Consider the following 12852-nt stretch of genomic DNA (forward strand, 5'->3'; position numbering starts at 1 on the left):
AAATGTCATTTTGTGTAACATATTTTTGTAATAATCAGAGGGTCAGCGAGACGTTATGGAGCCAATGTATCATTTACTATTTGCTGCTAATTCCCGCAAAACAACCGGACCTCCCAAATGTAAGTAGAAGGGACAGCAGCAGGTATCTCCCATACCTTCATACATGGACGTTTCCAGGCAAGGGTCAGATAAGTTTATTTAAATACTGTAAAGTTTGATTAATTTACAAGGAAAAGCAATACTGTATCACACTGTGGTTCGGGCCGCTGCAGCCACATAACGTAAGCAAATAACCGCTAAGATATGTATGCACGTTGCATATACACGCCAACACGCTATGCGCACAATGCAGTGACCCGTGTGGCTGACTACACCTTATCCCCAAACAATGGAATGCGACACCAGTAGTTACATGTAATGTTGTGGTCCAACACATCAACAGTATTTACTCAAAATATACAGATAAGATACAATATTACAGAGAAGAGCTACAACCAATAGTACATACGTTTGTTCACCAGCGCTCCCGGATCCGGTCCTCAGTCAGTCTTAGCAAGATGACCTTCAGAGAATAGACTGAGCCTAGTCAGGAGGACTCTCTTTATACAATGTGTCCAAATACAGTACAATGGGAAGTGTAAGCGCTTCTTTCATAGGTCAAAGGGCAGGTCATTTACAGTACATGAGGGGTCATAGGTTGGTTTAAATGAATGGGTGATGCTTGGTCCGGTCCAGGTGTACTTGCAGGTGTTCACCCCTGGTTCCCGCCGAATATCAAGAGTACAGTATTTACAGTATTTGTGAATAGTACAATTCTGCACATATCTATGCACAGAAACATGCTATAAACTGCAAATAGCAACCGGAATGTAGATCTCAAGATACTGCACATCTGGATACCAAGCACTAAGTACTAACCTTACTCCATCCCCTCACATCCTGAATGACTCTGTTATTCTATCCTTTGAGTATATGTAACTTGCTGGAAATGTGTGTGGAGACTATGTGTAAATTATGCACTATATAAATAGAATATTGAATATGTCTTTGTGGCTTTTCTGTGCGATTGCGTATGCTACCGTATATACTCATACCACGTGTCAATACGTGAACCAGTGTACGTAGCGTGCGTGGATGCGTACACATGGTGACTACGCGCACGCAGAGGCCACTCGGTTTGGTGTTTGCATGTGGTGTGTATGTAATATTTTTGACTTCGACAATACAACAACCCTAATTCACCTACAAGTAAAAAAAAAAAAAAAAAACTGAACCTTTGAACAGACATCATTTATTTAAAAAAAAATAAGATATCTATATACACCCCACTATTCACACGAGCACACAATCAGACATAGCCACAATCACAAGTACATAGTCACTATTGGTGGTTCTGGGCTCCGGCCAGTTCAAGGGAAATTGCACAGTCACAATGGCAACGTGTGTACCCACCTTTACACACCAGACGGGATATTTATACACAGCAACACTGATATTATGTGGACACAAAAGTAACACTACAAGTGACACATTAACAGGAAATTGTTTCTGTCACCATAGCGACAATTATCTGGAAATAAGATAATACAGACACATAAAAAGACTCAACGGAAATCTTTTGTTTTTAAACAACTTTATTTCATATTTTTAATACACAGATTTTTCTCTATATTTTAAACTTAAAAAATACTTTACTCTGCACAACAGCCTATGGGGGTCATTCAGAACCAGCCGCAATAGCGTCTCGCAACAGTTTGCTGGTGGTGGTAATATATACATGCACACATTGCGGTCACATCCCTGAGGGGTTAACGCGGGTGGGCTAGGACCATTTTTCAGGGGCTGCATGATGTCACATCTGCGTTCATCTCTGATTAACCCCCTATAAGCTTCCAGAGTGCACCTCATATCTCATCTTTTCCAAGTTACTACAAATGATATGAGATCGGTAGCAGCACTACTTTCAGGATTATTACACAGAACACACATAAAGGCTGACACAGCAAATAACAGTAACACATACAAGGGATTAATTAGAAATAAGGAAGCATAATCATCATTAAGTCTAATTATCAACTGATTCTGTGCGAGACCCATACACCTCTTTACTGCCTCCAGCAGCCCCTGGTACTGCACTGCGGCCATCCGCCCTGTCTCCCCCCCACTACTACCACTTGCCGTCTCCCCCACTACTACCACCTGCCCTGTCTCCTCCCACTACCCCATCTTCTCACACTACTGCCACCGCCCTGTATCCCCCCACTACGGTCACTTGCCCTGTCTACCCCTCTACTGCCACCACCCTGTCTCCTTCCACTACTGCCACCCGCTGTCTCCCTGACACCTTAGCTCTTTTTTGGGACATGATTACCCACATAGACACTGCCTCCAGCAGCCCCTGGTACCGCACTGCAGCCATCCGCCCTGTCTCCCCTGACACCTCAGCGCTGCTTGGAGACAATATTACCTATGTAGACACTGCTCCAGCAGCCCCCACTAATGCAAAGGTGCCGCCTACCCGACATCTCAGCACTGCTTGGGGAATTGATACTGCTAGTTACAGTCCTTCATCTGCAGATGGAACCGAACAGGGCGCTGCTTCTGGTACCTTGGACCCTGGTCATGTAGGGCTGGGAGAGTCAGTAAGATTATGTAATAGAGTCACCATCTTACAGGCAGCCGGTGAAGGGAGCAGAGAATGGGTGTTATGTGGCAGGAACGGGCTGGTTAGGTAACAGCCTGGCTGCTGCATTCTGTACAAGCTACAAGCGGTGCAATTCTTTTGCTGGGAGACCCAGGTAGAGGACATTGCAGTAGTCTATGTGTGAAGATAAAAAATACATGTATGACTGTAGGTAGATCTTCTGAGGGAAATAAGTGCTGGAGTCTGGCTATGTTCCTCAGATGAGGATCTGATTGTGGCTGATATTTGATGTCTAAGCGTGGAAGTCAACTGTTTGAAAAGTTGGTTGGGGGTGTTTTTTCCGGTCTAGTAGATAGGAAAAAACAAACACCTGACTTTTCAAACAGTTGAATACCCCCCAAGTATCACTCCACCATCCAGGACACCAAGGGGGAAATTTACTAAGATGGGAGTTCTATTTAAGATGGGATGTTGCCCATGGCAACCAATCAGATTCTACTTCTCATTTATCTAGCACCTTATAGAAGATAATACCTGAAATCTGATTGGTTGCTATTGGCAACATCCCATCTTAAATAGAACTCACATCTTAGTAAATTTACCCCCAAGATTCCGCACATGATCAGCATTTTGTTACTCTGAACCCCCAAGCTTAAGTCTGTTTGGTTTGCAAAGCTGAGCTGTAGCCCTGCCCTTTGTTGGTGAGCTTCTATCAGAAGGACCTGTTGTATGTATATTGCAAAAAGCATAAGAGATAGGACAGAATCTTGAGGAACATTACATGGCAATGATAAGTATACTCAAGAAGATCAAAATGGTTTCTCACCTGCGTGGTCTATTGTGTGCAACAAAAGCTTATTTCTCAGAGTATGGAAATGCCTGTGTGACTTCGCTGATGTGTAACAAGATGTGATTTCTGTGTAAAACATTTCCCGCACTCAGAGCAAGAAAATGGCTTCACACCTGTGTGACTTGTTATGTCTAACCAGATCTGATTTGTGTGCAAAACATTTCCCACACTCAAAACATGGAAATGGCTTCTCACCTTTGTGACTTCTCTGATGTATAACAAGAACTGATTTCCGTGCAAAACATTTCCCACACTCAGAACATGGAAATGGCCTCTCACCTGTATGACTTCTCTGATGTCTAACAAGATCTGATTTACTTAAACAACATTTCCCACACTCAGAGCAAGAAAATTGATTCTCACCTGTGTGACTTCTCTGATGTTTAACAAGATCTGATTTCCATGCAAAACATTTCCCACACTCAGAGCAAGAAAATGGCTTCTCACCTGTGTGACTTCTGTTATGTCTAACCAGATCTGATTTGTGTGCAAAACATTTCCCGCACTCAGAGCAAGAAAATGTATTCACACCTGTGTGACTTCTGTTATGTCTAACCAGATCTGATTTGTGTGCAAAACATTTCCCGCACTCAGAACATGGAAATGGCTTCTCACTTGTGTGACTTCTCTGATGTATAACAAGAACTGATTTCCGTGCAAAACATTTCCCACACTCAAAACATGGAAATGGCTTCTCACCTGTGTGACTTCTCTGATGTATAACAAGAACTGATTTCCGTGCAAAACATTTCCCACACTCAGAACATGGAAATGGCCTCTCACCTGTGTGACCTCTCTGATGTTTAACAAGATCTGATTTCCATGCAAAACATTTCCCACACTCAGAGCAAGAAAATGGCTTCTCACCTGTGTGACTTCTCTGATGTCTAACAAGATCTGATTTACTTAAACAACATTTCCCACACTCAGAGCAAGAAAATTGCTTCTCACCTGTGTGACATTGCTGATGTCTAACAAGATCTGGTTTGTGTGCAAAACATTTCCCACACTCAGAACATGGAAATGGCTTCTCACCTGTGTGACTTTGCTGATGGGAAACAAGATGTGATTTCCGTGTAAAACATTTCCCACACTCGGAGCATGAAAATGTCTTCTCACCTGTGTGACTTCTTTCATGTTTAGTAAGATTTGATTTGTCTGCAAAACATTTCCCACACTCAGAACATGGAAATGGCTTCTCACCAGTGTGACTTCGCTGATGTGTAATAAGATCTGATTTCCGTGTAAAACATTTCGTACACTCAGAGCAAGAAAACAGATTCTCACCTGTGTGACTCCTCTGATGTATAACAAGATGTGATTTCTGTGTAAAACATTTCCCACACTCAGAGCAAGAAAATGGCTTCTCACCTGTGTGACTTCTGTTATGTCTAACCAGATTTGATTTCCGTGTAAAACATTTCCCACACTCACAGCAAGAAAATGGCTTCACACCTGTGTGACTTCGCTGATGTGTAAAAAGTTGTGATTTCTGTGTAAAACATTTCCCACACTCAGAGCAAGAAAATGGCTTCACACCTGTGTGACTTCTCTGATGTGTAACAAGATGTGATTTACTTAAACAACATTTCCCACACTCAGAGCAAGAAAATTGCTTCTCACCTGTGTGATTTCTCTGATGTCTAACAAGATCTGGTTTGTGTGCAAAACATTTCCCACACTCAGAACATGGAAATGGCTTCTCACCTGTGTGACTTTGCTGATGTGTAACAAGTTGTGATTTCCATGTAAAACATTTCCCACACTCGGAGCATGAAAATGTCTTCTCACCTGTGTGACTTCTTTCATGTTTAGTAAGATTTGATTTGTCTGCAAAACATTTCCCACACTCAGAACATGGAAATGGCTGCTCACCAGTGTGACTTCGCTGATGTGTAATAAGATCTGATTTCCGTGTAAAATATTTCGTACACTCAGAGCAAGAAAACAGATTCTCACCTGTGTGAATTTGCTGATGTGTAACAAGTTGTGATTTCTGTGTAAAACATTTCCCACACTCAGAGCAAGAAAATGGCTTCACACCTGTGTGTCTCCTCTGATGTCTAACAAGATATAGTTTGTGTGCAAAACATTTCCCACACTCAGAACATGGAAACGGCTTCTCACCTGTGTGACTTTGCTGATGTTTAACAAGATCTGATTTGCATGTAAAACATTTCCCACACTCAGAACATGGAAACGGCTTCTCACCTGTGTGACTTCTCTGATGCATAACAAGATGTGATTTCCGTGCAAAACATTTCCCACACTCAGAACATGTCAGTGGCCTCTCACCTGTGTGACTTCTCTGATGTATAACAAGATGTGATTTGTATGTAAAACATTTCCCACACTCTGAACATATCAGTGGCCTTCCACCTGCCTTACCTGTGTGTGGGTTAATAGGCTTTGTGTTCTGTGTAAAACATTTGGCATCTATAGAACAGGGAAACACTGTATCTACTGTCAGAGCTGTAACAGATGCACCAATATCAGAGTGATCAGGAGAACACTTCCCAGGATCAGAAGGACCAGCTGATAGAGCTGGATGTATCATTGGGGTAATGGGGTTATCTCCTGGAGAATCCGGTCTACTGTCGTTATCGGTTATTTCAGAATCCAGGGATAACATTAGATGTCCTTCTGAGATATTCCTGCTTGTGTGTCCATCTGCTGGAAATAAAATACATTATGGAAATGTGACATTTTTTGTAACAATATTAATCTTGTAAACAATAGGATAAGACGACTCTCTGGGACACTTAATTGTAAATGTGTGGGTATAATAAAACATAACTTTTAATGAAGGCTTTATAATGTTGTGTCTCAATCATTGTGTCCACCCTCCTGAGAATACTCACAATAACAAATATAATATTATAATAAGACTTAGATATACCTCTCTCTTATAACTAACCATGAAACATCAATAGAGATGTAGTCACTCGCCAAGTCCTATGTCAGCACCAATGTAAAACAATAGATGGGGAACATATCGTAGACTCTAGATGAACAATAACATCAGTCATATGAGTTGATAGATCAGAGAAATGTCTCCTAACGTTACTCCTGGAAGCATTGGTAAGGTAGCATTCCTTTATGTGTGTGCTCATACGCTGGTAAGCCTGTACATGTGTTACTCACCCTTATATAAGGTATATTGCTACAGCAGAGTAGGTGTGTGGAACAAGGTATTTTACATGCAATACACCATATAATACACTGTAATCATCATCATCTGATAGGTTATAATACACTGTTACACCCCATCATCAGTGTCTTAACTCTATACTCTCCATAGTAATAAGGATGATGTGTGTACGGTAAGTATGATACAGAGAATTACATATCAGAATCTATACAGCTGCCGCCATACTTCTGCTTCTCATACGTGTGCTACTGGCAGCAGTGAACATCTGAGTGAGAGTGCAGGGAAGACAGCAGAGTCTGATGAGAAAGAGATTGGATCTGCCTTTGCAGGGATGTACCACACCTGTCACCCCTGTTAGTATATAAAATAATAAAAAAGAGGGGTGTGGTCCATCCAGGCGTGCTTTATGGAGATCTCCTCACTAAGTGGCTTCTTATCTAACCTACCTGATATCTCTTAGCCGCCGCTGGTACCAAGACCCAATCTATTAGGTCCACCACTCCTACTGCCCTAAAGCCGCTCCCTCCGGGCACCGTTCACTGCCGCAGCCTAGTGACGCCGCTGATGCCACAGGCTGTATTCTGGGGCTAAGTGTGCCCAAGTTTTCCTGCACGCTCCTGACACCTGACTTGAAGGCGCTTTTCGCTCAGTCGGGATCACTTGCTCTCCCACTCACACGGGTGCGCAGATTCCGCTACTGCTGGGGACAGAACGGGCTGCCCATAGTCAGTGGAGCCCGGCGGTGATATTGGGAAGTGAGATGACTGTCATTTTGGATCCTGGTGCCCGGCCATCGCATGCTTTGACTTCTGCCTTCAATAAGGTGTAAAATTGATATAAGCTGCTAAAAAAGTGTTGTGATGGCTGGACCGGGGTCACTACACTAAATTGAGGCATTTGCCTGGAGGTGAAACTACCTTCTATTTATATGGTACCACTATAATCTACTTCCTCTCAGTCTACATGCAGAGCACAGTATCAAGTATCGTCTGAGTACAGCTCATTACACTCTGATTACAACCTCACAGTATATTATTTTGTGGATTTATTCACTGAATATATTTTTCCATTTGTGTCTCTCTGTGCTGAGTACTTCACGTCTGTGATCACGCTGACCTCTAGTGGAATTTCTCGGTCATTACTGTGTTATTTGAGTTGCATTACATCATGTTTACTTGAAATTTTGGCTCGGCTACCCCTGTCATCCCGACTAAGAATGTCATTTTGAACTGTGTCATCTTGATGTAACCTCCTAACAGCGTACTCCTTTTATTTATAGATCGTTTGTATTTTCCTATCTCTGAGAGGTCCGTCTCTTTGTAGCCGGCTTAACATGCCTCCAAAAAAGGTTAAAAGGTACCAAATTGGCCCACCTGTCCATCTCTTTGGTACCTCAAATTCAGGTGGTCCTTCTAAGACCGCTACAACATCATCTGCTTCTTCTTGTCAGACGCACATGAGGCATACTGTGACAAATTACATGGCCCTATGTGGGCAATGCCATTATGTAGTGTTAGGACTGCTGACATCGGAGAAGCCGTGAAGTGGCGCAGCAGCTTAAACATGTGTAAACTTATTCTCTGAATTTCTATTACCAGATAGGTTCAGGTATGGTTACAGGTCATTTTTTAGTTTGCTGAAGGGAAATGTAGGGGTGGGATTTGCAACCCCCCCTCTCTGTCTGTTTGTCTGTGAACCCTGCCCCTTTCCAGTACCTGATACATAATTATCTCCAGGAATGATCGAGCATTTACCATTGTTTGTCTGCTTGTGTGCGAGAGGCATTGAATGGGAGCAGTATTTGGAAGGCATGCTGTTCCTTGTAGTACCCATGGGAGATCCTGGGGGTGGCTCCTGGGCAAGTTAGCTCTCTGTCTGGGTGTGTTTTAGTAATAGCCTTTATCATGAGGCCTACTGTGACAAATTACATGGCACTATGTGGGCACTGCCATTATGTAGTGTTAGGACTGCTGACATCGAAGAAGCCGTGAAGTGACGCAGCAGCTTAAACATGTGTAAACTTATTCTCTGAATTTCTATTACCAGATAGGTTCAGGTATGGTTACAGGTAATTTTTTTGTGTGCTGAAGGGAAATGTAGGGGTGGGATTTGCAACCCCCCCTCTCTGTCTGTCAGACGCACAGCCCAGCTGTAATGGCTGAAAACATCTTAAGACACACTAGATGGTCCTGTTACTCTATGCTCTATACATTCTGTGTTATCTACATTTAAGGACTGAAATAACCTCAGAATTTAACTCTAATATTCAAGCTTTGAGGTCCGGTATCAGTGAGATTGGCACTCGTACAGACTAAGATGAAAGAGATTGTTGCGTCTCACAAAGATCTGATTTCAGCACATGACACCCTTCAGGAAGACCCGGTCTCTATTCGTGATAAAGTAATTGATTTAGAAGACAGGTCTCGGAGAAATAATATCAGAATAATGGGCATGACGGATTCTGTTACAAATTCTGAGCTTTATGATCATGCCACGGTCCTCTATTCAGAAGCTTCCACTGAAGACTCCCAAAGCCCAAACAGACCCCTATCCAAGCACCGAGGGACACTCTGCTCAGGGTCCACTTTCTTCATATAAAAGAACACATTCTAGTCTGCTTTGTCTTCCTCATCCACAGCCGAGTGTCTGGATAATCTGCAGATATTTCCAGATATTTCTTCTGTGACGCTGGCCAAAAGGCGTCTATTCCACCCAAGGAAATGTGCAATACAAATGGGGCTTTCCTACTAAGATTATTGTGATGCGAAATGGCACCTTCACAGTGATACCTTCACCCGAGGATGGCCCTGCTATTCTGAAAATGTGGGATTTTTCTGTTGACAGTCCTTCATGACACTTTACCTAAACCAATCCCGGATGAGTTGACTTCCGTCTTGAAGCAATATGCTAAGTTGTAAGACTGCAAGAGACACTCAGAGTTTGTTTCCTACTGTAACATGTGCCAACTGGGACTAAGTTACTGGGCATGGATCTATTTTTGGGTCAGATTTATTTATTCTTATTATGGGTTTAAAACGTGTCTGTTTCTCTTTATTTCCTGTGCTATTTAATTGCTATATAGTATATGGTCTGATATACTTTCTAGTCTTACGTTTCATAATACCTTTCTAGAATGTTTGGGTGTTCAGGCAAAGCATGACTGATTCGTCTAACATCCTGTTGCCCTTATAAAGGTGTTGGTAGAACCTAAATTGAATATCAGGCCATGTTCCTGGCCTTTACCTCCTTTGGACACATTGGTTACATTGAGATTTGATATTTCTTTGTACAGTTGTTACTATGATGACTAGATTTTGCACTCTCGCATGGCTACTTGGGGTAGTCGGTGGGTTTCCCTTTTAGGCCCGACCGCCACCTTTTTCTACCTTTCTGTCACGGTACCCTAGTGACGGAATCTCTAGCTCCTTTATGGACGCTATTTCTGTTTGTCTTCCATTTTTGTTCCCTATTTTATTTTTTCTGTTATGATAGTTTGAAGTATGCACACGCCCTACAGACTCTATTGGACTTTACACAGATGATCCTAGATGTTTCATACCAAGATCTGATCTCTATCATGGTGACGTTTTTAATTCTTAATGTAAAAGGTCTTAATTCTCCTCATAAGAGACGTCTTGCAATAAAATATTTCACTGACCAGAAGGCGGCGGTGGTAGCCATTCAGGAATCACATGTTCCATTGCACTCTGCCCCTCAGTTTACCAATAACTTGCTATATCTCCTGTGGTGTAGCCATCCTTTCTAATAGATCCTGCCCCTATCACCTGGAAAGCAAGTGGGTGGATTGCAATGGTAGATATTGAATTCTAGTTGGGAAAATCCATTATAAATATGTCACCCTCACTTCTCTCTATGCCGCTAATGCCAGACAGCCCCAATTTCTTATATATTGTTTTTCAAAAGCTACAAGAAATTGCACTTCTCCTTATGGGAGATGTTACTCTTGCTACAGACCCTCATCTTGATAGATCCTCCACTACTGATGAACAGACCAGTAATGCCGCCCGTTCCTTAGCTTCCTCATGCTCCCTTTATTAGCTGAATCTGACCTCTATAACACTCGGAGAGTTAGACATCCAGGTGTGCGTGATTACATTTATTACTCTGCTGTACACAGGTCATATTAGAGAATAGACCTCCTTCTAGGTCATTACAATTGATCCCTTGCATTAATATATTTCATTATGGGGTGATAGTGTGACGACACATTGTGTCGCACAGTGGTGAAATACACGCGGTTACTTTCCTAGCCCTGTTCCTAACCATGGACTCCACTAATTGCCATTATGTTATTAGTCATATGCTAGGCAATATTGTATTGTATTGTGTTATTATATTGTACAGTTATGTTTTATCTGTTATATTAGGAATATGCAGGTTATTTGGTTATACTGTGTGCAATGTGTGTGATTGTATGCCAGAGTGTTAGTAACATAGTTACATAGAAACATAGAATTTGATGGCAGATAAGAACCACTTGGCCCATCTAGTCCGTTTTTTATTTTATCCTTTAGGCAATCTCAACCCTTTTTTAACCTTGATTCTTTGTAAGGATATTCATATGCCTGTCCCATGCATGTTTAAATTGCCCTACAGTCTTAGCCTCTACCACCTCTGATGGGAGGCTATTCCACTTATCCACTACCCTTTCTGTGAAGTAATTTTTCCTTAAATTTCCCCTGAACCTCCCCCCCTCCAGTCTCAATGTATGCCTTCGAGTTCTAATACGTCTTTTCCTTTGAAGAATGTTTCCCTCCTGAACTTTGTTAAGACCCTTTATATATTTGAAAGTTTCTATCATGTCTCCCCTTTCCCTTCTCTCCTCCAAACTATACATGTTAAGATCTTTTAGCCTTTCCGGGTAAGTTTTGTGATGTAGGCCATGCACCATTTTAGTTGCCCTCCTTTGTACACTCTGTAATGTATTTATATCCTTCTGGAGATAGGGTCTCCAGAACTGGACACAGTATTCCAGATGGGGCCGTACCAATGACCTATACAGTGGCATTATCACTTCATTTTTCCTGCTACTGATTCCTCTCCCTATGCAACCAAGCATCTGACTTGCCTTTCTCATTGCTTTGTTGCATTGCTTTCCTGCCTTCAAGTCACTTGAAATAGTGACTCCTAAATCTCTTTCCTCCTCAGTAGTTTCCATTAGTTACATCAGTTCATTGTAATGTAAGTCCCCTAGCTATACAATCAGATGTGATTAGGAGTAGGTTCAGTAGTAAACAGTTTCTGTATGGAGCTGCAGGTAATCTGATCCTATATACCCCATTGTGTACAGGAGCCCAGATACCTCGTCTCGTCCTCTGTGACCTCCTGACTGACCAGCTTGAGTGATAAAAAGACAGGGGAGGCAAGAGGAGTAGGCTCTTCTGAGGTGAGATCTGGCCAGAAGGTCAGAGAGTGTGGAGTTCTTGACCTGAGAGGAATGAGGTGTATTGCTTCTGAAAGCTACTGGTAGGATAGCGCTTCCAATGTGCTGAGGCCTAGAAGCATGGTTGTTATCCTCTTGTTTCAAAAAGGCTACTGGACATGCACTGAGGACGAGGCTGCCAGTGTGCTGAGTGAGGATTGTCTAGACGCATTGTGGACACTGGATGACAAGCTTTTCCTGGGAGTGCAGACTTGGTGGCTCTGCTATATAGATACTCCCGCATACATCTGTAATCCTATACTATTGTGGGGACCTAGTGAGATACCATCCTGGCATGTAATAGTTACTGTTTTAGTGTACTGTGTGTGTATATTTACAATAAAGGGCATTTGCCACTTTACTAAACTGTTTACCTGAGTGATCTGAGAATCCGTATCCTCACAATTAGTTACTACTTTTTAGATGCCATTTTGTCCATGTGTATCTCCATTTTGTTTATGTATGTCCTCACTGCTCTATATATGTTCATTTTATTAGGATTAGTGGGAAGAATATACACAGCTTTTAGGCTGGCTGATTATAATAGATATATCTTCCTATTATCAGTATCTCAGATGGAAAGTGTCTAGTAAGATGTTTGGAATATTGTATACATAAGTAGGTGAAAGGGGACAGTTGTCCAGGATAAGATAAATGATGTTATTAAAGGGGGACCCTGGGGGCGACTGAACTATATTGTTTAAACTACGTAATTGATGACCATCATCTGGGACAGATCATGAAACATCTGAGATAAGAGCTGA

The 12852-nt window shown here is 42.1% G+C and overlaps 1 protein-coding gene across 1 annotated transcript in view; it reads right to left on the minus strand.

The window, feature by feature from the left end:
• Window positions 1–1616: 1616 nt before the first annotated feature.
• LOC134983862 (zinc finger protein 585A-like) overlaps window positions 1617–12852 on the minus strand; it is a 139670-nt gene continuing 128434 nt past the window's right edge. The window contains exon 2 of the mRNA XM_063949482.1: window positions 1617–5866. Within this exon, the coding sequence (XP_063805552.1) occupies window positions 3583–5866 (2284 nt within the window). The 3' untranslated portion in view covers window positions 1617–3582. The remainder of the gene's footprint in view (window positions 5867–12852) is intronic.

Source organism: Pseudophryne corroboree (genome assembly GCF_028390025.1).
Source record: "Pseudophryne corroboree isolate aPseCor3 chromosome 3 unlocalized genomic scaffold, aPseCor3.hap2 SUPER_3_unloc_27, whole genome shotgun sequence".
NCBI classification, from domain to species: domain Eukaryota; kingdom Metazoa; phylum Chordata; class Amphibia; order Anura; family Myobatrachidae; genus Pseudophryne; species Pseudophryne corroboree.